Below are 26,956 nucleotides of genomic sequence, written 5' to 3'. Positions count from 1 at the left end.
TAAACATCACTGGTTGAAACGAACGCTAGAGATTTCATGATATTTAAACAATACGGTCTTGTGTGCGTTGCTGAGTGTTAAAAGAAAATAAATGTCTAACTTAATTAGATCGTTTGAATTAAGCACTCACCTGTCGATCTCTTAATGTCTTATATACCAGACAGGAATGGCAAGTGACAGATGCTTGGCAATGTTTGATGGTTCTTCAGCAGTTTTATAAGCAAAGTAATTCCAAATTTCACGTCTAATCCTCTCTTTATTAATTAGTTTTGGGCGGTTTGAGTGAGAATCAACTGCTGTATTCATTTTGTTCCTCTATGGCACCTCATTTGCCGGTTTCGCGTCAGTTTGGGTAGCGCACTGCCATCTAGCGGTGAACTTCGGAGTTCGAAACTGAAACTGTTCTGACCGGCCCATCACTATTCTCGAGTCTAAAACTTTGGAGAACGGCAACACCGGGTCTGGGGCCTTCTGTGACGACTACCACCAGGTCATCCTGAGAGTCAAGAAAGGATCTGCCATCCAAAGCTCAAAGCTTGAGCGGTGAATTTTTGAAATAGCAGCTAATCGGACTAAAAGCTGCTTTATTTGTAATCTCTGTCAATACAAATTACGGTGAGCTGCACGAATGCGTTGGATTTGCTGTGTTTTAATGCCGATGTAGGTTCGCAAAGTCATGTGCATCAATAGTAACGCAACGTTCGCCATTGTTGATGGAAGGCTTGTTCGAGATGCATTGGTGCTGCGCAGACCGATCGCCATATGACATCAAAGTACAGCGAGAGCATACGACTCCTTATGCTTTTGAATCACTCTTGCGGTACTTTGATACCATACACTGATCGGTCTGCGCAGCACCAATGCATCTTGAACAAGCATGGAGTGTTTGTGTTTCCTGCTGCCTCGCTAGCGTTACTGAGAAAGATGAGACGTATACAGGGACGTCAGACCTGGCTCTGTGGTGGCTCTCTAGCACGTGGAAAGGCAAACTGCTCTTAGAAGGCTCGTCAGTCAAACCAACTCCGAACCTGCACTAGCTCTGAACTAGCACCCGGTTCATGCTGGTGGTGGAAAAGGCGTATATGATAAACCACATCAGTGTGTCTGTACTGAGCCTTGGCCATGAAAAATCAATGGTGCCATGCATGACCACAAAACCTGGTGTTATTTTATTTACTTTGAACCTTTTATATTTAACAAAGAATACCTGCTGTTCAGAACAATACTGTTGAGCTAGGTTCAGTAAAAAAAAGATCATGCTGAACATATTTTAAATGAATTAACATGACATTTTTAAAAAATATATGTTGTAAAATAAATCCCCAACATATTTTCCTTTGGCCCCTCAATTTGAAAATCCCTGGTTTGACTGTAAATTGTGTTTTAGAATCAGAATATTAGGATGTTTTTTTTTTTTTAAATAATTAGTCATGCTTCATTTTGTAATTCCATAAGGTTCAAGATTCTGATTCGGTATGTTCACCAATAAAATCAATTGTTATTGAGGAAGGGGGAAAAATAAATAAGACCTCTGTTTACGTTAAGAATTGTGTTTTTTTAATATTTTCGATTTCATAGTTTTTTGTTTTATATAAATATATAAAATAATGTTTTTCTATGTTAATTTTAAAACGTTATTTATTCCTGTGATGGCAAAGCTGATTTTTCAGAAGCCTTTACCCCAGTTTTCAGTGTCTGAAATCTTGCCGTTTTGGTGCTCAAGAAGCATTTGTTGAAATGTTGAAAGCAGTTGTGCTTCGTAAAGAAGTGTTGAAACCAAGATATATCTGTATCTGTTTTCAGGATTCTTTGATGATTTAGCTTTGTGAACGGTTTTAAGATTTCCATTGCTTCTTGTATTTCATACTAGTTTCAACTTATGGCAGATGAGGGACATTCAGGAAATGTAATTGCCTCTGAAAGAAGTACATATTACAAAGGGTGCAACTGTACATTTCATGCAAGTTTCATGAACCCCAGAAGTAAATCCTGGCATCCTGAAGCTGTCTGACTGTTGTTAATACATTTCCATACACTGTACTTCTTTGTTTTTTTGTAAATACTGTCATTGTAAGGTTCTCACTGTTTTTTGAGTAACTGGCTGGGCAAGCAAGACCAGTCCATTATTAATAGAGTGGGTTGTCCCAAATCTCACTCTCTAAATGTTTTTCCAGGTTCTACCGCTATAGTGCCCATCTGTAATAAATCCATGCTGAAAAGCATTAGCCAGAGACCATTGTTTTGATATTGTGAGGAAATACAGAAGTGTAATGCATTTACGAGGCTATATTGTGGACACAGATTATACAGCTTTAAATGTCATGCAGCGTGGCCATAGTCAGAGTTTATATGAGGTGAGGTTGTGGTGGACATCCTGGAGACTCGTTCTCTGCTGTTGCTCTGCTGAGACACAGAGAAGACAAGGCTTTAATGAGGCCTGCTGTGAGAGAAAGAAAAAAATGGAAGGAAAAACAAAAGTGCCAGAAGGACTGAGAAAAAAAGTAAATAGAAAAATACAATGAATTGGAGAATAAAGGAATGTATTGCTTTGGCCATGGGGAACAGTTCTGGTTAAGACATGCTAGTAATGAGCTCACTCCCTTATATGTATAAAAAGAAATGTCTCCAGCCTCATAATGACTCATCTGTTGACATCATTTTCATTAGAGAGAGGGAGAGTGAGCAATAGAGACATGAAATGATTATTTTTTCATGTCGCTCCAAATCCATATGATGTTATTTTTCTATAGACTGAAGGAGAATTTTTGAGAACTAAATGTTTGTGTAGCTCGTAGAAGCTGGAAGCCTGCTCTTGTGTAGGATGTTGTTTAGTGCTGGCCTCCAATTATACACTACAAAAATCTATCATCAGAGCAATAAGGGAAAGATTGTTTCTTTCCTAAGGAATGATTCAGTAGTAAACCTAAGCTTTAAGAACAACTGTTCAATTATGGCATTTGTGTATTTGAACGGCTCTCTCTTGAGTAAACACACTTTATAGGGAAGAGAGGCAGAGCGCGGTGTGTTGTCAAAGAATATTGATAGAGTGTGTGTGTGTACTTTCATCACAAGCTCTTTAACAGCTTCCAGTGATGTGGCCCCTTTGAAGATGGCTTAAGAACTTCATTTGATAACACAGGAGACCTAAAATGCCTGAGGCTTAGGTGTTTTTTATAACCGCATACCACCATTAGGCATTACAGCACTTCATTTTATATTTCGGTTCATATTTGTTTTATAGTCTGTGGTTCACTACTGGCTTGAAGACTCTTTTATGCATGTTGTAGTTTTCAACATTTTATGTGGTTTAGCTGTACCAAAGAGAAGTTCAAAGGGTAACATGCTCATAAACTAATAAAGATAGATGTTAAACAAATTAACCAAGGACAATAAAATCACTTTTAAAAGAAACAACATTAAAGATACCTCCTCACTTGTGCTGTAAAACTGTACATCATTATTTTCCTTTTGTGACCACTTCAGTGATGGAACAATTCTTTCAAGCAACGCCAAGGTCGTGGATTTGATTCCCAAAGAATGCATGAATTTAAAAAATGTAGAGCTTACATTTTAATGCAAGTCGCTGTGGATAAAAGCTTCTGCCAAATAGATAAATGTAAATATAATTTTATAATAAAATAAACTTCACCCTTAGGCAGAAACAAACTTCTACCATTCCCCTTGTGTTCTCTGAAGAAGAGCAACATGTAGCCTATGTGGTTGGTGACTACTTTCATATAGGCGTTAGTTCAGTGGTGTTTATAGCTTACGCAATCAGGCCAAGGATGCAGTGGCATAACCTAGGGTCTCATAGACTTTCTGTATTTCATACTTCTTTCTCCCCCTAACCCACTTTTGTCTTTTTTTTTCTCACAGGTGGATTTCACGTTGGACTCATAAACATCTGATTCAGACCAGTAAAGCAAGATAAAGAAAGATAGAGAGAGGGTTGAACATCTGCTGAACACATCAGCGGAAGGCTATCACCAGGTGGGCTGTATGCTGTGGCTTTGGAGAGGGAGCTAGAGGACTTCTTCATGCCCACAGGCCTCGGCTGTTCACAGGGGGGATGATCTGGATTGCTACACACAGGCCTATCATTAGGCCATTGGGGCCCATGCTAAGGAATGGATAGTTTTGCAGCTAATTTTTATAGTGCAACTTCCCTTTAACTATGGGGCACCGGTGAAGGATTGCTATGGAAATCCTTTTTTTCCTTGGAATCAGCTCAAGCAGCAGTTGAGGCTAAGCAAAGCACCTTTTATTTGATGTTTAGGATTTATTTACTTTGACATTTTTATATGAATGTGTCTTCATAGCATTTATCTTCTATGCACTTCATAGCATAGTTTTTAAGTGGCTAGCGTTATACAACAAAACAGATTTTCAGATTTATGAATAAACAAAGACCATGGCGGCTACCTATCGCATAGTGGTCAGTAGCATAAACTGTTATAACAGCGTTGTGATTGACCGTCGTGTCCAACACACTGTACACTACTGTAATGGACCCTGTGGTGCACTAAAACACGGACTGAACTGCACAGTGGCTCACCGCAGCACTTGTGCTGAACTTTTTGATACCCCCATATCCAGAAACTCTTCTGACCGGCCCATCACTATTCTTGAGTCTAAAACATTGGAGAACGGCAACACCGGGTCTGGGGCCTTCTGTGACGACTACCACCAGGTCATCCCCAGAGTCAAGAAAGGATCTGCCATCCAAAGCTCAGCAAGCCTCAAGGATATTACAGGGGAAGCCATTAACCTGGCCAGCGGGAAAATCAAGGAATTTTCATTTGAGAAGATCAAGTACTCCACCAGTCATGTGACTTTCAGAAAGGGCCGTAAGGTTCGGCCGGACTCCTTCAGCAGGAGATCCACTGATCTAGACATTATCTACGGCCAGTTCACAGGCAATGATGAGAACTGTCCTCCTTTTGGCCTGTTTCAGAAATCTGTACTCGAAGAGCATAAGCTAAGTCGCAGCGCATCCCTGGAACAGAACCTAAACAATGTGGCCACACTCTACCTGAACAGCCTCACAGAGGAGAACCTAATTACCCGCATACTTGAGAAGACCAAGGCTGACAGCAGTGCATCAGGAGAAGACATTAAAGCCTGTCTGGACATTCTCCTCAAGTGCTCTGAAGATCTAAAGAAGTGCACCGACATCATCAAACAGTGCATCAAAAGAAAGTCAATGGGTGGAAGCAGCGACGACTCTGGGAATCCTGAAGTCATTTATAAAAATGTGATGGCTCGTCTCTCCAACTATTTGAAGAGGCTTCCTCTTGAGCTGGAACAGGGGCAAAGTGTGAGGCAAGAGCACAGCGAGCTCGCTGAACTAGTTAACAGCATACACGGGCTGCAACAAATCCCCTTCTCCCCTATTTTTGGCAATGAGCAACCTCCACGATATGAGGACGTTGTTCAGTCTCCTCCGCCCACTAAGCCTCGGACTAAACCCTCCCAGCCAGAACCGCCCGATAGCTCTAGGGATCTTGCAGGCAACATAAAAGCCATTCAGAGCCTCCCTGGTTTGTCAGCGCGTACACCTTCATCAACTAATGGGTTCCCACATGGCAGTTTCCCTTCAGCTTCCAGTAGCGGTTCAACGCCTTTTAACTGCCACCACACGGTCTCAACTAGCCGACCAGACACATTCTCTTCCACAAACTCTCTCTTGTCTTGCAGTAGCGAAAGTCTCTGTAAGGATGCCATGGAGGCTCTGTATATCGAAGAGGAGGATTCAGATGTGATAAGGATGCCTGACAGGGCCGTTAAAGGGGATGGGAAGCACAGCTGTAGTCTTTCGGAGCCCAGACCTTACTCCAAAAGAACCACTGGCTACTCTGAGTCTAGTGGGGGTGTTTCAGATAAACTCCATGAGCTTAACCGAAACGGAACTGTGTTTAAGCCTAAAAGCGACTCAACTGTCAACCAGATGTACTTGCCAAAAAGCACAGATTCTAGACTGTTCCCAAGGTCAATCCCACACATTAATAAAGGGGGAGCCGATGATATTGATAAACTTTTGATGGACCTGGAGTGTCTTTCCCAGAACATGCAAAAGGAGCCTCCACTGCCCCCTAAACTTAAAAACTGTTCCCAGCAGACAGGTTCCCCCCAGCATTTAATTGGTAACTCTGTGGCAAAAGATCTACCCGTGGCAGATTTATCTGGACCCTCGGTGGCCAAGCCACCAGAGATTGGGGTTGAGCCCGCTGAAGAGGATGATGGAGCTCTGCTGCTCAGGATTCTTGAGAGCATTGAGAGCTTTGCTCAGGAGCTGGTGGAGAGTGGAGCTGGGAGAGGAACTCAGTCTAAGGAACGAGAGGTCATGCGTCTTCTCCAGGACACGCTGGCCAGCACTAAAGCAGAGGTGGCTCCACTCCCACTGCCTGCACCTTCGTCTGAGACTGCACCTACACCTACACCTACACCTACACCTGCACCTACACCTGCACCAACACCATCAAGTGCACCTGCTGCGATACAAACACCTGTATCTACTGTGAGGGACACAGGCTCAACACTTCTCATTCAACAGACTCCTGAAGTCATCAGGGTGAGTTCAGCTAAACTAGGTGTATGTAAGGTTTTTGTAAGTTGACAAGCTCTTGCAGAATCTGTGCAATGTGTGCCATTTTTAAGAAATAAAAATGGTGAAATGTAAAAAATTTGAAGAAATTACAGTAATACCTTAAATAAATGATCATGTTTAAAATGTTATGTACCATTGATATTGCCTGCTTGAGCATCAATGGGTGTTTGCAGCCATTTGTGATTGTCGTGCACAAGTCTTTCTATTGTCATCAGTGGCATAGCTGGATTTCAACATCATTGAGCTACTTTGGGGTTGAAGTCAAATGCAGAGCATGCTAGGACTTTCAGTAAGCAGCTCCAAGGCAAACCAGAGACTCATATACAGCTATAACAAACTACTACATACAGTCTTTGATACTCAAGGAGGCAAAACACAATATTATAATATTAAGAACCGAAGACATGCATATTTGTACAGGATAATTTTGGTAAATTCAGTTATTTTGTCTTGTGGAAGATATCGAAATATCTTTCAGATTCTCTAAGGGGTATTTATTATATAACCAATAAGCAGAACTGTGTATAGCTTATAGACATAATGGAAGTGGAAAATCAATTTTACCATTAGCTGAAGCTCAAAATTATAGCCTTCATAAACAATAACCATTAAATCAAATTTCCTCTGAAATACTGGGGCATGTGCTTGAACTGAGAAAAGGCTTTCTGTAGGGGAAGAGGAAATTATCATCAATATAAGCAGTGATGGTGTTACCATTTTTATACTTTACAGGTCCGTATTTGTCACTGCTAACTGATCTTTTGGTGATCAAATCGTTGCAGTTTAGTCAGTTGATTATGTGTTTTATTGTATTTTACTTAATGATTTTAATTTAAAACCTTTGTAATTTCCCAGGTTGATGTCCAAACTATATGATATATCTTTTTGTTAAACGTATCTAATAGCCTTAACCTCTTACCCCTGAGAAATATAGCGGGTTGCATAAAAGCTTGTTGCTTGTTAACTGTGAGGTATCATGTGTATCATGTGTCTTTTGGAGCTGGCTGTCACCTCAAGTCCTTTTTATCTGCACATCCATCATGGTGGGGAGAAGAAAGCACAGTTTGTGATACTCTAGTTCATGGTTCTTGGGTGAGACACTGGCACGTACTGGACGTACTTGTTTATACATCTGAATGACATCGATTTATTTCTCTCCCAGTGTAGACTTATTATTATGCCCCCACCCCCCATTCAGCACATGTCAATTCTCAACACAATTTTGAAATATGTGTAAAAAGGTGTGAAAGCTGCATGAAAGCTTTCTCAATTCTCCAAAAAAAAAAAAGAAACGTAGTCACCATCTAGTGCAAGTCTCGAGAATGTATTTTAGTGTTTCATGACCCATTTATTACAAACTCTCAGCTCTCTAAAGTGTTTTCAAGCTGTTTATATCCTGTGTCAGTCCTCCTGGCACATTTAACCCTCGCTCTTTATGTGTCCTGTGTTCTACCTCTCTCCCACCCTTTTTATCTTTTCTCTCACTGTTAAATCCTCTCTTGTTTATTTTCCTGGCTTTGTAAACCAATACCAGCTTAGGTTCTATCTCGGGCCTGCTATTTATGACGTTGCCATGACATCTGTCAAGAGTGGAACCCCCTTTAATAATGGGGCTCCTCCTCCATTCCTATTTCTGTCCTCTCTCAGCGCATAACTAAGAACCCTTAAGGTTGGATGAGTCGCATACTTGCGCGCAAAAACACACGTACACACCCCTAAGCGCATATAGAAAAATGCCCTGATGGCTGATGATTTAGGTTTTTTAGACATGTGTCAGATAAACTTGCACGCTCATGCTTCCCCAAGACTCAAATACTAGAGGTTTTATCTCGAACAACAAGGTTGAATTAGTTCACATTTAAAGTATGCTTGTCATCCTTTGAACATTGGCTTCATTTCAAAGATACAAGTGTGAGATGTTTAGTTAGAAAACATAAAATTCACATCCCCCAGTAACTGCCTCTCATTGGTCCACGTGTTATTTTGGGATTGAGTTGTGATGCTGTAGCCATGCAGTTGGTGCGGAGGACACACAGTCCTTTTCCGAGAGCACTGGTAGGTCATCGCTAGAGCGGGCAGCGGGGATTTTGGCACAGACACTGTTAATGGTGTTGATTTGCCTAGGGCACTTCTCCTCCTCCTTGTCATCCACAGACAAAGGTGTCAGGAAGACTAAATCAGCGTACTCCCCGCCTACTATTTCATTCCGCTAAGAGACTGGCTGTCGCCAGAAGGAAAACTGACCCAGTGTTGCCGTGGGGGTCACGGCTAAGTTTGGGAATAGCTTTCTGCTAACCCGATCACCTCTCTGGCACCCGAGGGAGCAATAAAAATAAGAGCGCTACGCCAGGAGCCCTACCCACTGCCCCATTTAAACACAAAGCTGCCAATCACGGAGATAAACAAGGCAGCGGAAACATTAGACCCATGCGTTCTCCCTCTGAACAGTTGTGTCATACCTGTTTGCTGTTTACGATGGGAATCTAGGGTCTTGTTTTTAATGTGTTGCACCTGCAGTGCTTTCCTCGTTTCATCTCATTTAGTTCCTGCATGTGTCATCAAGAACACAAAAGCACTGAACGGATCAAGATGTGGCCCATCTGTCATCTGTCAGCATCTCAGCATCTAGGGAACCAGCTCCACATCTAACAGTTGCTGGTGTGCATTGCTACAGGACCCGAGTGTGGTCTTTTTGTTTGTGTGTCTTTTTCCGTCTCATGGCTCATTGCTAGACCAAACAGCAGGTGAGGTTGAAAGTGGATGCTCAATCTGGTTTGGGCCTCCTCGTCTCTGTCTCAGAGCTGACAGGGTAATCTGTTGCTCCGGAGGCTGGGGCTGGCCTAATACTTCTCTCCGGAGATTGCTTATTTACCGCTTCTCTTTGTTTCTTGGTTTCACATGTGCCTCATGGTGAAACCTATGAACTAAATACTTCATGTAGGCGATTGTGAAGATAATTAAAACGAGTCTTTAATGGTTAATGAAATTGTGGCCACTAGCATTTATTTGCACAAAAAAAAACATCATTTAGAATGCATATTGCGTTTGAAATGGATGATTTTTTGTGTTTTAATGTTTTGTGAAATTTAAAAATCAGGCATGTTTGTGTGCGAATAACAATGAATATATTGAAGTATTCATGGTGCAGTGCTATTTCAGCACAATTAGTTCCTAGTTTAACCTAATCGCATATGGTTTGTGCAAAGTTTTGCACTGAAATTCCATGTGCAAAAGTGGCAGAAGTGTTTAGTACATTCACACCTCAAATTTGAGGCCTGCATGTTAAACCTTCCTCCTATTAGCCTAGAGACAGCTCTCTCCATGTTGGACTGGAGACCTTGCCCTGTTGGTGTGACCACATGGTGCAGACAAGGCAATATGTCCTTCACTGCACCTGTCAGGAAGTGCTGTTAATCTCCATGGTGACAGGGAACACCCTGCTTGGCAATAAGAATGTTACAGTCAATATAAATCAGAAGGATCTCTTCCAAGAGCTCAGGCCAACTAGTCATGCTCAGAGCCACAGACACACCACATTGGGTCACCACTGGCCAGGCCGCATTTGAGAGCGAGTCGACATGACACCTCTGTTATATGAAGTGAAGAGAAACTACAGAGTGCCCTTGTGTTTTACTGGAGTTTAGCATTTAGAAAACAAGGTCTGAATTCTGAGCGAGTGCGTGAGAGCGACACAATCTCACAGAGCAAGATTAATCCAGGCATCTCCGAAGCATTGTTCTGAGGTGGTTATTTGTTATTTACGTACTATTGTAGTGCTTATTAATATTTTACATTAGCTTTTGTTTTTATATGTTTTGGTTTTAAGTGAAGTTTTAGTCATTTTGTGTGTGTTTTTTTTGTCATTTATTTTTATTTTAGTAATTTTAGTGTTTGTTAGTTTGTAAGTTTGTCATCTAAAACACACACACACACACACACACACACACACACACACACACACACACACACACACACACACACACACACACACACACACACGCATGTTTGTTTTTGTGAAATGTGAGGACATTCCATAGGCGTAATGGTTTTTATACCGTACAAACCGTATTTTCTATCCCCTTACACTGCCCCTGTCCCTAAACCTAACCCTCACAGGAGACTGTGCAGTTCACTTTCTGTGAAAAAAAACTTGTTCTGTGTGATTTATAAGCATTTTGAAAAGTGAGGACATGGGGAACGTCCTCATATTTCACCCTCTTTTTGTAATACCTATGTCATACCCATGTCATTATGCACATTTGTGTCCTGATATTTCACGAAAACATGCCCCCACACACACACACACACACACACACACACACACACACACACACACACACACACACACATATTATCTCGCTTTATACCCCACTTTTGAGCATCCTGTAAGGTTCTGGTTATGTTCAGCTGTGGATTTTCACAGGTAATTCTAATATTCTATAATTATGCATTATATCATGCCATTTCCAACCATGCCAAGGACACAATCACACAAACTCTATTTATTACTGTAATTAATTTAATAAGTTGCTGGTTTAGTCATCTCAGTATTTTCCTTAATTGAAACCCATATCCAATCCTCAACCTCATTTAAACGTGCTAACATCTGCAGATGACTGCGACTTTATGAATTGTGGCACAGCCACAGCGATAATCTTTTTTCTCTTTGCTTCTGAAATTATGTAAATCGAGAGAACTAGCAAACCACTGCAATTAACTCACCTGCATTGAACCAAGAGCAACCGGATATTCTGAGAAACAAGGAACAGGGAAGTTGGTGAGAGAGAGCGAAAACCAATTGGAAAACAGCATGTTAATGAAAATGAATTTTTCACACAGTTCACTTTTTACACCTGTAAACTTAGTTTGTGCACCTGGCAGTCAAATACAATTTCAAAGAACGTTTCAGCCTTTCAATGTCAGAATCACCTAAATAATTTTTTTATTTTTTTTTGCTCTCTCCCTCAAGGACAGAATTCAACAAAAGTGAGTGAGGTGCCTATATGCCTTTTGTGTCTATCTTCTTATTTGCTCAAATTGTTTGCATAGGGTCAGCAGGGAATTGCATCACCGGCATGGCTGCCCTGCACTGAGAGGAAATGAAATCACAGCTGAGGTTTGAGCCAAAAAAAAACCCTTATGTGCAACATCCTTCTGTGAATCACTGCCTGTTGCTATTTGTGAGGGTTTCCAATACAAAAAAGTAATGGAAGAGGCTATAGCTCTGGTAAGAAGTACATGGCAACAAGACAACACCTCCTCAAACAGCAGTGTGTATAAGCACTGATAGAATCCCCCAAGTGATGGCAAAACTTTTTTTCCCAGCCCTTGGGATTTTTTTTTCCCAGGGTTTAGGATGTCTGAGGGGATGTGCTAAAATGGTGCTTAAGCCTCCATTTGTGTTGGGGGCTGCTTAAGTCCTTGAGCTGGCATGGGGATTTGACAGATGAAAAACAGGAGCTCTGTGTTACTTCCTGTACCATGACCATCAGCACTGAACAGTGGCTTCCTATTTTTCAACAATGAAACTGTTGCTTATTCACAGTCTCAAATGATTTGTTTTCTAATGGTTTGGTGAAGAGTCTGATGGGATGGAATTGAGTTAAGCAGGTTTCTTGTGAGAAGATTTGTACAGCTATTTGTCAGAGCGATACTTTTGTGAGCTCTTTTACAGGAAGACTGCAGAGCTCTGTGTGGTTTTGTGAGATATTATCTGTCTGTTCGTGTTTACATCACTATTAGTTTAAAAATAATAAGGTACGAGTGGTTCCTTTTGTGTTTGTTGAATTATGTATTGAGTTCATTAAAAAGAGATTGCTTTTGTCAGAGAATTTAATTGAATCACATCTTCAGCCATCTTAACAGCTTTTCTATGAATCTATCAAACTAAACCCTCAGACTAATTTAACATTCTTAACTGCACTCTGTATGTCTGGAAATTGGATGGCGCATTGTTGTGAAATTCTTCAGAAATATTTCAAAATATGGACTTATATATATGCTACAAAAAGCTTTGTGAGGCATTCTTGTTATCAAATCAATGCATAACTATCCATCCATCCATCCATCCATCCATCCATCCATCCATCCAACTGATTTAATTACTCATAGATGTGATCAAAGCTATAAAATATGTAAATGCAAAAGGTTTGGCTTTTTGTTTTTTATTGAAAGAAATGTATACTTTTATTCAGCAAGGACGCATTAAATCGATCAAATATGTTAAGGCATTTATAATGTTACATATAAATACTGTTCTTTTTTACTTTTTATGCAACACGCGCACACACACACACACACACTGTATAATAGGGCTGTGAGATATTGAAGAAAAATGCGATATGCGATATCCTTGTTAAACAATGCGATATTCGATATGCGATACGATATTGCCTTAAGTGTGTAAAATCTATTTAAATTATATTAAAACTATTATTTAAAAACTGAGAATGATACCATTTATGTGTTTCACATTCTTTCTGGGAAAAGAAAGCATCGCTACAACTTCTGAAAGTGACCAGCAGTGTTTATGCAAAAATGAATGTCTCAAATCTGACAATATAATTTTAACATCAATGTAAACAAACAGAAAATGTAATGCCAATATTTAAATACCGTGACTGTTCGAGTGTGTAACAAGGCACGAAACAGAACTGAAGGGATCACACGCTTTCAGAGAGGCGGCTTGTGTGCGCGTTTCAGTGTGTGTGTCAGACAGCGCGAGACAGCAAGGAGTTGTTTTTCGCAAGTTATTGTGTTTAATAACTCCTTTTAATTTCAAGCAAGTCACATACAGTAAGTAACAGTCGTGTGCCCAGTCTATTCTCTGCTATATGCATCGACCTAAAACGTACAATTTTCACAATGTTGAAGCAGCCTATTAAAATTATCCAGATATTGCGTGCCCTTGCGATATGCATATCGCAATATGAACATTTGCGATATATTTCGATAATTTCGATATATTGTGCTGCCCTACTGTATAATATAGTTACATATATGCCTTTATTGTTCTGGCAGGATGTCATGGGGGGTGGCCAGTAGTCAGGCAGAGCGCTTCACTTTAACATGCTGTCTGGAAGTTGTTATCCAAGAGATTACCCATTATCCTGTGAACTGTGTGAAAGACAAAAATCTCATTTATAACGGATGTTACGAAACCTTCCAGACTACTCATGTGCCTTGCATTTGAGTAATCAAGAGAAATGTCACTTTTAATGCCCGAAGCTCAGCACAAGTGCTTATCAAGAGACAATGCATAGAGGCTGGCTGAATTCAGAAACTACGGTTGTCATTGAACAGTGTTAATGGCTGATTTTTATCAGCTCGCTGAGCGCTGGAGGGAGCAGCATTTTAATGGACTCTCATCTCATAATGAACCTTGTCTTGTCATAGCCACGGCCACGTTAACCTGCTTCGATGCTGGCAGAGTTTGTTGTGATGCATAAAATCGGTGGTGAACAACAAGCTACATTTATTTGAAATTAGCCTGTGTATCTTTAGAACAGGTAAAAACATTCTCTTCCGCAGTTTGTGCTAGAGATCTCCAAATCACGGCACCTGGAACGTCGACGGCTATCCAAAAAAGGAAAGCCTTTGATTTTGGCAGCGGTTTATCTCTGTGATCAGTGTTTTGTCACAGTGTTTTAGCGAGATCCATGTCACTGAGTTCTGACGTTGGTGTGTATTTTTGCAGCTGGTGCTGCTGGTGGGAGTGAGTAGAGGGGAAGAAAAGAGCACAAGACAAAAGGGGAATGGAAAGTAAGGTCTCACTCAGTAAGCACTACAACTAGATAATCTGACCAGAGAGTGCTTGCAATGAGATGGCCACAACAGACACAAGGACTCATGTTCCCATGATTTTTAATCCTCAGATAATGACTAGCCAGACCTGAAGAGAGTGAAATATTTATATTTTACTATGACTCAGCTTTGTGTGTGTGTGTCCATGGCCTCCAGTAACCACACTATTTTACTGTAAATCTGAGTCGTTGACTGAATGGTCTTCAGGCATTAAGTCCACTTCAAAAAGTTCTTAGATGAGACCATTCTAGTGTTTCTAAATTTTTATTCAAGAAGCATAGTCTGCCATCTAGTGTTTTAGAGAGAGCTCACAACATAAGCACAGCATGTACGCAGCATGTCATGTATGGAAAAAGACAAATGTTTGCCTGGCATCACAAGGTCTTTTTCCAATAAGCTGCGTTTGTTGTGGTTACTTGCTCCTGACTGTACTTTCCACCTGTAATCCAGTGTAGTCCAGGGAATTTGGAAGGTGTTGGCCAATGAAAGCTTTATCCTCGTCAGAGATTCCATCTCCCCAGTAGACTCACCATTCAAAGGCCATATTGCCCTAACTAGACTGTCTAAGATATGAGTTGAGAGATGTGACAATACTTTGTATGTTGAAACTCTCTTATCCTTTATCCACATAAAATGAGGCGCGTAAAGTTCCTGAACAGTTTTAAATGAGTTGGCAAATACAGTGAAATTATAAATGTACTGTGTGTGCGGGCGGATGAGACATTGATTTCAGAATCACAGGGTTCATGAGCTTGTGTCTTCTGGGTGGTAAATGGCATAGCTTTAAATGCTAACAACTGCGTTAAATGTGGCACTAATGACTATGACTGTATGAGGTGAGAGAGACGCATCATATTTCAAAGCCTCTGTGTTCAGTCCAGGTATTATGCTTGACATTCACATGGTTTGATTGATAGTAGGAATATCTTGGTTGAACTGTTGTCACATTGTTTGTGGTGGATATGAATCAATATGCCATTTTTTTGAAAGGGTTAGTAACCCAAGAATGAATATTGTCATCATTTACTTACCCCCTCGTGTCCTTCCAAACCGGTAAGACCATATTTAAAGAATTTCTCCGTTTTCAAAATATATTCAGAAGAAGAAAGAAAGTCATACAGGTTTGGAATGACATGAGGGTGTGTAAATGACTGAACTACCCTTTAACTTTAGCACATATAGGCTCATACCCCCATCTGCTGGTGAACACTATAAGTGCAGCAGGCCTCGGCTCATAGCAGTTCTCATAAAGCTTAAAGTTATGTTTTAATTTTCTGTCTTTCCTGTTTATTGCCTCTAGTAAATAGTTTTAGAAAACAGGCAGTGATACATTCAGTTGCACCTCTAGAAACTGAAAAATGCAGCCATGTAAGTAGAATTAAAAATTCAAACAACATATACACTGATGAGGCATAACATTATGTCCTAATATTGTGTTGGTCCCCCTTTTGCCACCAAAACAGCCCGACCTGTTGAGGCATGGACTCCCCTAGACCCCTGAAGGTGTTGTGTGGTATTTGGCACCAAGATGTTAGCAGAATATCCTTTTAGTCCTGTAAGTTGCGAGGTTGGGCCTCCATGGATCGGACTTGTTTGTTCAGCACATCCCACAGATGCTTGATTGGATTGAGATCTGGGGAATTTGGAACCTTAAACTCAGGCTCCTCGAATCATTCCTGAACCATTTTTTATTTGTGGCAGGAGCATTATCCTGCTAAAAGCGGCCACAGCCACCAGGGAATGCCGTTTCCATGAAAGGTTATACAAGGTCTGCAACAATGCTTAAGTAGGTGGTACATGTCAAAGTAACATCCACGTGGATGACAGGACCCATGTTTTCCCAGTTGAACATTGACCAAAGCATCAGTCTCCGCCGGCCTGCCTTCTTCCCATAGTGCATCCTGGTGCCATGTGTTCCCCAGGTAAGCGACGCACACGCACCCGGCCATTCATGTGATGTAAAAGAAAACGTGATTCATCAGACCAGGCCACCTTCTTCCATTGCGCTGTGGTCCAGTTCTGATGCTCACATGGAACAGCATGGACACCCTGACTGGTCTGCGGCTATGCAGCCCCATACGCAACAAACTGCGATGCGCTGTGTATTCTTTGACCTTTCTATCAGAACCAGCATTAACTTCGAGCAATTTGAGCTACAGTAGCTCATCTGTTTGATCGGATTCCATCACAGTCCAGCCTTCGCTCCCCGCATGCATCAATGAGCCTTGGCCGCCCATGACCCTGTCGCCGGTTCACCACTGTTCCTTCCTTAGACCACTTTTGATAGATACTGACCACTGCAGACCGGGAACACCCCACACGAGCTGCAGTTTTAGGGATGCTCTGACCCAGTCATCTAGCCATCACAATTTGTCCCTTGTCAAAATCGCTCAAATCCTTACGCTTGCCCATTTTTCCTGCTTCTAACACATCAACTTTGAAGACAATTTTCACTTGCTGCCTAATATATCCCACCCACAAACAGGTGCTGTGATGAAGAAATAATCAGTGTTATTCATGTCATAATGTTATGGCTGTTCGGTGTATATAATGATCTATGTTTGATTAGGCCACTCTGTGAATCAGAGGCTTATATATGCTAAACACAGCTAGCCTTATGTGCAAAGGTGACATACATATATTTATACATGAATCACAATCATGAGAAACAATGTAGAACTATGTCAACTGATATAGATACCAAACAAGTTGTTCTCCGTTGTTTAATTGTATTTGTTTAACTAAATCCAAGTAGATTTTGCTGCTGTTAGTACTTTTCTCTACAACATCATAAATGTTCAAGTCAAAGGAGGATGCTAACATGGTAGATGTGGTATGCCTGGGATAGCTACAGAACATACACATTTAATGATCGAGTACATGGTATGAAAGTACCGGAATTCTGACACAGTTAAGATGTATAATGATTGTTATGATAACAGTAACATTTGTGGTGGCTCATGCTGCATTTCAAACAGAAACATAGCTGCATCAATAGTGCCAGCTTATTTTTATTATGCAAAAAGTTTTTCAAGATCAGAATGTAAAGACCCTTACAGTTTAATTTCTCCCATGCATTTTGTTTTCAGGCTCTGCTTATTTGGTTGTAAAAACGTGAGCAGGGCCTTTGGCCGGCATCTTCAGGCTGCTCTGACCTGCCCTGAAATAGATGGCAGCCAAGTGGTGGTAAACAACAGCATGTGGAGAATACATTGAGCAAGAGCCACGAACTCAAGGGCACCACAAATCAAATGCAACAATACTGCATGTTCATGTCACCTCGGTCAATTACTAAGTATTCATCTAAACTTGGAGCTTCCAAGTCCCACATTAATCTGTCCTGACAGATTTTTCACAATACTAATAAAATCAGCATTGTTTACTACATTCCAACCAACAGTCTTTGATAATGTATCTAAGTAATTCAAGTGATGGAGTATTATAATGACTAATAATTGATGTAATAATGCTTCTATTTTGTATTCTTTTCTAATTTAATACAACAATTTTCATTACTAACTCTTATCAGCAACAAAGTTCAAATCACAAATTAGCTTTTCTTTAATTAGTGACCTAGAAATAATACAAACTGAATAATACAAAAAAATAAATAAAATACAACAGTTATTTAAAACTTATTATATTCTTTAGTAGCAAAATAGGTAAAAGCTACACTGGGAACTACTAAATACATTTTTGTTGTTGATTTAGTATTATAATACTAGCAAAATAATAAAAAACAAATATATGGAGGTAATTTACCTAACATAATAATAACGGCTTCATTATGAAACAAGTAAATGCGTTTTCCTTCTCACGGATCTTAAAATACAATGAGTACGAGAGCCAGTATTAATAACTAATCGTAGCGTGATATAAAGTATCATGCAGTAAAGTATCATAAATGTGCATTCATATACATTTCATCACAATAAATATATGCACACTTTTAATTCTGGCCTTAAAATGAAAACTGAAATTGACAAAAAAAATCTTTTAAAACTGAAAAAGAAATCCCCAATTTAGGTTACCAAGTTACATAAATGAACCTAGAATGTTTGTTTTTTAAAATAAAGGAATGACATTTAAGTGAAATCAATGCATTTGTTATTTAATAAATTAATTATTTAAGATTCTATTTCAAATGCATTTATTTAACTTGTGTCATTTATGTGTCATTTTAAAATAAATGACACAATAAAATAATACATTATTTATATATTAAAGAGCACCTATCATGGAGTTTTGAAATTTACCTTTCATGTAGGGTGTAACATAGATCTAAGTGAACAAAAACATCCTGTGATAGCTTGAAATATGACAGTGCACCGTATATATAGTTATTTTCTTTCAAAAGTAAGAGTCGACTCGGAGTCATTTTTAAGAATCGTTAGAAGACCGAAGCTTTTTCTCTGACTAGATGACGTTAACTTGTCAAGTTATTTGAATACGATACGCCCACTTATTGCGCTCCAAGACGCCAGTGAAAACTAGAAAACATCATGGCGACGAGACCCTGTGTTCTGAAGTGCGACTCAAAAGCAAACTTTTTTCATCTGCCCAAGGATGAGCATTTGAAGACTAAGTGGCTTGAAGACAAACCATACATCGTCGCGATTGAGTGTTTATTATTAGTCGTCAAATGTATGTTTCGCGATCTCAGGAAGCTTTTATTATGGACTTTTATTATGGCACATGGTATCTTCTTCGTCTGTCTGTACCATATATGGACTACATGTGCACAGAGCGCCCTCCGGCTGCCAGTATGAATTGAAAACAACACATAAGAGACTCAAGAGACATAAGAGACACGCTCATGATTAGGCTATTTCTGCCCATTTTGAGGAAGTATTGAATAAAAAATACTCCTCTGTTTAGAAATTTGACACAGACATATGAAAATCTATCAATATGTCTCCTCATCTGCACACTTTTGAACTAAAAGCCCTGAGGGATGTTGATTTGTCGCGAGTCTTCGTGAGTTTTTTTATGAATGAGATCAGCTGAGGCTCATATTACAATCAAACAGTACCGACGCGGTTTTCATATTCATAACTTCTGACACATATTAACAAATTACTGTCATTATAAGACTTTGATGGGCGTTCCGTTTCCGAGAATATCTGCACAGACTATACCAATCACAACTGACTGGGTCATCTGACCAATCACCGCAGATTAGCGTCACGTAAAGGCGGGGTTTTGAAAAGTGAATCACTAAAGGAATCATTTGAGAATCGCTGTCAAAACAGGTAAAAATAAATGCATATTATAAGAAAACTAAAGTCTTTTTTGTCATTGCATGCATGCAAAACTGTTGTTGGGGACTTCTAAAACAATATTTGGAACATTTTAAATGCCATGATAGGTGCTCTTTAAAGGTGCAATAGGTAGGATTTTTGCAGTAAAATATCCAAAAACCACTAGGCCAGTGTTATATATTTTGTTCAGTTGAGTACTTACAATATCCCAAATGTTTCCAACTATTTGTAAGTCGTGAGAAAATGGGGAATTTTTTTTTTTTAACCAAGGTACCGGGACGTGTGAGGGAGTCCCCTGTCAATGCCGCCATATCCGCATTACCCTCGGTTTTCGCTTTTACTGCCATAGAAACCATGGCTACAGACGTGGACTACTGCGTTACGTCTAGCGGCACACTGTTGTCATTTCGTTCAAACATTATGGACCGTGGCAAGCAGACTTTAGAACAAAATGAGAAATCAAAAGAGGACCAGTATCGGCGTACTGTTTTTGAGATGGCGAGAGCTTCGCAACAAACTTCGACTTGGCAGAGATGCTGTTCTTGCATGTGCTTTATTAGACAGGTGAGCGAATGTACATAAAACGAATCAATGTTATATAGCTCAACATGATGAAATGTTAGAATATCATCAATATGATATAGCTTTCTGCTAGTCTCATACAGTCAACAAACTAACACACAGAATAACATTATAACTTTCAACACACTCAAATGCAGTTTAGATAGTGTAGACCAAGTGAACGAGCATTGCGTTTCCTCACTATTTTAATTAGTCAAATAAACTGACCTGTATGAGCAGTAGTAGCAGCACTTGCGAGTAGTTTGGTAGAGTAAAATTCCTAATTTCTTTATATCCCCCTGGACTGATATCTGTCTATTAGTAATCGCGCCCTGCTTCCACAATCATGTTAAAAAACATGAATTCCCTCATCCATCCACATAAACATTATTAGATCCATCAGTATGACGACAAGTTCCATGATTCCACTCTCATTCAATGTGTCATCAATCTACACCTTTTTTATTGTTATTGCAACTGAGGTTAGCGACCCCTAGTTGCGGTATATGTATTTGAGACATGAAAACATTACGAAAAAACCCTGACTTAACTGAAACTTTCACAAAATTTAAAGCATTGCTTGAAATTTGAAATGGGTTGATTTGACATGTCCTGTCTGGCACTGAGTGTATATACTCAGCCGTGTCTCTCCAAATGAAGTTAATTTAGAATATTCTAGCTTTTGAAAAGCCGTCCCGTCCTCCATGGGCCCATCCTTTGTGAGCTGTAATTTTAATGGCACTTCTTTCAGTGCTCCCACTGTGTGGCTTTTCATAGAGGAAATCCAGCTCGGAATAGAATAGGCCCTCATAAAATCCACTTCCTCAATTCAGCTCTCTGCCGAGTGTGTGTGAGGAAATAAGGCCCCTTTCATGCCCCCACATTCCTCAGAGGCTCTCAGAAGTCCAGGTAAAGGGTTATCGCTATGGTGATGGCATTTGGCACTTCTATTTTCAAGCTCTCAGACTCAAACAGTGGTGCGAGTGTGTGTGTGTGTGTGTGTGTGTGTGTGTGTGTGTGTGTGTGTGTGTGTGTGTGTGTGTGTGTGTGTGTGTGTGTGTGTGTGTGTGTGTGTGTGTGTGTGTGTGTGTGTGTGTGTGTGTGTGTGTGTGTGTGTGTGTGTGTGTGTGTGTGTGTGTGTGTGTGTGTGTGTGTGTGTGTGTGTGTGTGTGTGTGTGTGTGTGTGTGTGTGTGTGGTGGGGGTAGGGTATTTGTATGTGTTTCTAAAGTCTGCCCAGTGCCTGCTGCAGAAATAAACTGCAAATTAGAAGCTTTATCTTTGGGGGATCATTTTACACACATGGCAGTCGCTCCTGCGTCAGAGCGAGCAAGGGGAGGTGGGGGTGAGGACGAGATGGGCTGTCCAGGCCTGGTGCTCTCTTTCTGCACTGCAGTGGAGAGAGATAGACGGACTCTGCCATCTGCCCCCAGTCACTCCAACTGTTTGGGTTCAACATGATATAACAGAGTTATATGTGTAGAGACAGGCTTATGTGCTATGAACACCAGTTTGCTTTAATACTGTGTGAAAGGCTAAAAGGATAGTGTTGATATTAACAGGATGGCTGTGTTATTATATAACTCAGAATAGATCAGGATACTTTATAGTATAGTACTTTTAATAAATCTGATTAAAGATACATGAAATGTTGGCATGATATCACACCACAGCTCAAGTACTGACATTCTAAAGTCTATTTGAACAGGCCTCACCTGGAACTCAGAATCATAGATTACACTCAGTGCCTGTCCATACGATCTTGCAGCATCTTTTGTCAGATTTTCCTAGCATCCCGTGTTTGCTTAAGAAATTGATAATGTTTAGTGCTAATTCAGTGCTATTCAATTTTTTTTTTTAATCCACGTCGCCCATAATGCATAACACGCCAATAAGGCAATGCCCCAAGGGTCCATTTTAGGCCCGCTTCTCTTTTCAATTTATATGCTGCCATTGGGTGCCATTTTTAAGAAATATAGGATCTCCTACCACTGCTATGCTGATGATACACAGTTTTATCTTCCTGCAAAAACTGACTGTTCTTATCCATTGGACGTACTGTGTGACTGTTTTGAGGAGATCAAATGTTGGATGGCTAATAATTTTTTGCAATTAAATGAAAGCAAATGGGAAATTTAGATTTTAGGGCCATCCGTGTCTTTATCTCCTTTTAATTTAGGTTTTATCTCCGCCAGTGTTCAACCTTATGTAAGGAATCTTTGGGTTACATTCGATTTGTCACTAAATTTTGAGAAACAAATCAGTTCAGTGGTAAAGGGCAGTTTCTTTCATTTGAGATCGATTGCGAAATTAAAACGGTTTTCGTCTCCAAAAGATTTAGAGACCGTAATCCACGCCTTCATAACATCATAATTCCCTGTACTGTGGCCTGCCTCAAACTACAATCTCTCGCCTGCAAATTGTCCAAAATTCTGCAGCGAGACTTCGGCACAAAAAAATTAGATCACATTTTCCCCATTTTAGCGACTTTACTTTGGCTTCCTGTTAAGTTCAGAATCGATTTTAAATTTGCAGTTTTTGTGTACAAGGCTCTATCATGTGTTGCACCAAAATACATAAGTGACCTTCTGATTCCTTACACTCCCCAAAGAACTCTTAGGTCTTGTAATCAGCTTCTTTTAACTGTCCCACGTTTCCGCTGTAAAACCAAGGGCGGTCGGGCCTTCTCTGCTGCAGCACCTAAACTCTGGAATAGTCAGCCTTTTAATGTCAGGTCTTTTAAATCGGCTCTTGAATCTCATCTGTTCTCTCTGGCTTTTGATTAGATCGATATTGGTCGATTTTTATAATTATTTATTATTTGGATTGTCTAATGCGGGATCTAATGTGTTTATATTTTGTATCTTTCTTTTTATATGTACATTCTCTTACTGTACAGCACTTTGGCGTAACTCTGTCGCTTTTAAATGTGCTATAGAAATAAAATTTGACTTGACTTGACGTCAGTGTATTTAGAAACAAACAAACCTTTAATGAGATTTAATTGTTTCAATTGATGAATTAATAAAAATATGCATTTAATTTGATTACATTTTTATCCAGTTGGCCGGACCTTATAACTGTGTGTTGTATGGTGAGTCGCTGTTTATTTACAGACAGGATTCTAAGTGGTGCCATGCTCCTAACATTTGCTACTTGCTAGACAGTGTTCTGGTGTTTAATGTCAGCATGAAACAGAAATTGCAATGGTCTTCTCATCCCTATTGTGATTTATATATCCAAGTGAAAAAGCTTCTCGAACAAGAAAACAAATGTAGGTCAGGACTTGATTTTGTCCACTGGGAATTGATTGGATGGTTGTGGTTTCCTATTGCTGTGGTCCCGCCCTCGTGCCAGTAAACATGTCATCAGAGAAGAGAAGAGATGAGGAAGGGGAAGATATTTTGATTAAAGATAATTTATAAACACTGAAATATTCCATAAAAAATAAGAATTGACTAATTTGATTTCATGGTGATAACATGTTGGTTATTTATTTTTCTAACTATCTATCCATCTCTGAAATTCAGAAACATTTGTCCTGTCCTCTTCTTACTGTTGTCTCGTCTCCTCACTTTCAGTAAGGATCTAATATAACTGCGCCTCCTCGGTGCCCCATCCTCCTCCAGTCTCAGAGGCCTGTGCTGCACTTGCTGTGCCATAAATCAAAACACTAAGCATAGCTTTGAAAGCTGAAATTAAACTCTGAATAACTGCTTTCAAGAAGCTATGCCCTTTTTCTTAGTATTTGAGGCGAAGAGCACCTTCTGATTGCTCCGAGGTACCCAGCACTGTCACGCAGCCAGTGCCAGACGCACGTTGTGACGTATAATGTTAGTGGTGCGCAGGGGAAGAGGGGTGTACCGGGCTTCGTCTGGCGATGGCATCCCAACACTGTGCAACTGAGACCTGCTGAAAATTGATGGAATGAAAACATTATTATTCCCACAAATGCAACAAATGTAGTTGGAATCTCCGGTTATTTGACTAAATGTGTGTCAATAAGACCAATGCACAATGAGTATTTCCAAATCCTAGAAAGCCAATGCCGTTGTAGTGGAAATCTATCTTCTAAAGGTGAAGAAGATCATTTTGATAGGTCATGTCAGTGGACGGATGACACCCGTAGAGCACTCCGATACCTCTGGAATCCCTAAGAGCGGATTTGCTGTTAATTGAAGACTCAGCGTGGTGCTGGAGTGTCTGGGATGATAGGAAGGAGACAGGTGTGATGAGCCTGGCTCCTGTCAGTGCAAGAACATACTCAGCACCTGCAGAGCCATCGAGAGGGCCGGGCACTGTTACAGCACGTCCTAGAACAAGCTGGCTGGCATAAGCAGGCAGACAGGTGTGACTCTGATGTTGAAGCGGAGGGCCGTGGAAGCATTAACTCTCCTTGCTCATAGGATTTCCCAGCGTTGCACAGCTCTGCTGGTCTCAGCGAATCAACTCACATGTTTCATAATGCAGGGTACCTCCAAATATAGGCCATGGCTATTTACCTAGTAGTAAAATTGTACATAAATTCTATTATAATTTGCAGTTTGACCAATGTTTGCGTACATGACCGACCAATGGTGGCATGTGAGAGGGCGGGACCTACATAATGAATGGCGACTGTAGAAGGCAAAAGCCTTAATAAAATAAAAAATGCCTGACATTTTGGGAAATTTAGGAATCCCGGCCGGACACATTTTTTTAGGTCCAAAAAGAGGACATGTCTGGGAAAAAAGAGGACATTATAGTCACCCTAATTTATTATTACCTGCAGTCTGGAGGAGACCATCTAAACTAAAGGTGAAATATACACTCCCACTGAAATATTCCAGCTGAAAGTATAATAGTATTCATTCTTAGCGACAAATGCACTGCACAAGGCTTGGAGTCTGCAATATAAGATTTAGTTATGCCAACAGTGGAGGGGGAAACTCATTGAAGGTCTTTAGAATGTAACCCTGGATCAAGAGCATGTGCCACTGGTTCCACAGGCAGCCACCAGGCAAGGTGACACTCTTGTATTTATATTGTTCTGCAGCTGAGGACAGTAAAGTCCTGGCCTGCCCTAGTGTCTCTAGGAATTCTGCCATGATTTGTCAAACATCATAACTTACACAAGCCCTAGGATTCTTCATGCAATGTTTGCTTGATCCTCTTGCTGTAGGTCACATAGTTAGTTTGGACATCAGAATTGATTGGTTGGTGAAAAGGAGTATCTGATACGCGTGAGGAACCAGAAAGTTTATCAAGCGCATGTCAAGAAACCCTGCAAAAACTGGACATGCGTATGAATGGGATCACTTAAAACTAGCTTTTTGCTTCGACTAAAGAGATATTAGATGGCACTCTGTCACTAGCAAGCTGAACTTAATGAAACATTGCGTACCCTTACATTTGATTTACTGCAGACAAAAGAGCACACCAGTTTATGTAATTCAGTAAGATCAAAGATCAACAGAGGTGAAAGATAAAAGGATAATAATGAAGAACTGAAATAAAGGCGCTAGTCACTGCACAAACAAGCAACAACATTAACAGCTAATAATGATATTAGGTCTTTGATCCGAGGAATATCGTTTTGTAATATTATAATAAAGGTGAGATCGGACAATGAATCGAGCGGGATCTGCATTTGGGTCGTCCGCACAAATCACCATCATGCAACGTGTTGGCACACGTGAACCGTCCACCAGGTCTTGTCCCTGCCTGAACTTCACTTAAAAAAAGATGGAGGACTAGAATTTCTAGATCCTGCCCTGGCCGTGGTGCAGCCGTAGCGCACATGCTCATATGCGCCTTAATGGGCATAGTGCTCCCGTGGGGATGCAGGTCCGAGTTCGGCCTGTGTCATTTTGCCATAGTAGATCCCTAGTGTGTTAGAATACAGTGTGAGTCAGAAGCATGCTAACTATAATCTGGTTCTGAGGTTACTTGTTTCATGGAAGATAACTTCATTAATGTTCTATTTGCAGCAGGTTTGTTTTTCGGGCTAAGAATTGGCCAAGACAAGAATAAGTATTTCATTTCATGCACTTGGAACTCTGCATGCATCTCTTCTCCTCCACCAATGGCTAATGGTGTTAGCAGCAGGCAGGCCTCTTTATGTCCCTCTGCCCTGCCCACAGAGGAATCTTGATGCGTTTGATATTCTCCTAACAGCTGCCGGAGACAGAACAGGGAATGCTGGGATTGCTATGTACAGCTGAAATGTCAGGAGGCCTCCTGTACAGAGGGTGTTATTTATAAGGCTTAAAGGAAAGCGGAGAAGATCTGCTGGGCGTTAGAGCTTAGTTACGCAAAGAGATCAGCTCCATTTACCTCTACTTTTTTTCCTCCTTCTTAAAAAGTTCACTGGTTTATTTGTGCATATAAAATGTAAACATGGCACTGATTAACACAGCTGTCTGTCAATATAACCCACACACCACGATGTGTGAATTTCTGGAAAGATAGCTGTTGGATGATTTATAAACAGACACTAGGTGTCACTATACTTATTTAGTTCTCTGTTTTGTAGTTCACACAGGTGTAGTGGATGGTAAAATAGCCGTTAAGATTTTTACACAAATGTGGGCTTGATCCCAGAGAAGGCCAGTGTGGGAAATAATGAGTGTGATATTGTTGCTCATTGTGCTTGATGATAATAATAATGATAATACATATTAAAAACTTTTAATTATAATAATAGTATGAAATTATTTATTCCTGGATCCAGAGAGTGCCCTCGTA

The 26,956-nt window shown here is 40.3% G+C and overlaps 1 protein-coding gene across 2 annotated transcripts in view; it reads left to right on the top strand.

Moving 5' to 3' along the window:
- The window catches only part of ppp2r3a (protein phosphatase 2, regulatory subunit B'', alpha), a 102,802-nt gene that overhangs the window by 62,951 nt on the left and 12,895 nt on the right, over window positions 1-26,956 (top strand). For both annotated transcript variants that reach the window (XM_079819097.1, XM_079819096.1), the window contains one exon: window positions 3,877-6,571. In XM_079819097.1, coding sequence (XP_079675223.1) covers window positions 4,412-6,571 — 2,160 coding nt within the window. In that variant the 5' untranslated portion in view covers window positions 3,877-4,411. The remainder of the gene's footprint in view (window positions 1-3,876; window positions 6,572-26,956) is intronic.

The sequence above is a fragment of the Gobio gobio genome, assembly GCF_949357685.1.
Source record: "Gobio gobio genome assembly, chromosome: 6".
NCBI classification, from domain to species: domain Eukaryota; kingdom Metazoa; phylum Chordata; class Actinopteri; order Cypriniformes; family Gobionidae; genus Gobio; species Gobio gobio.
The sequence above is the reverse complement of the archived record's forward strand: the minus strand, read 5'-3'. Positions and strand labels throughout refer to the sequence as shown.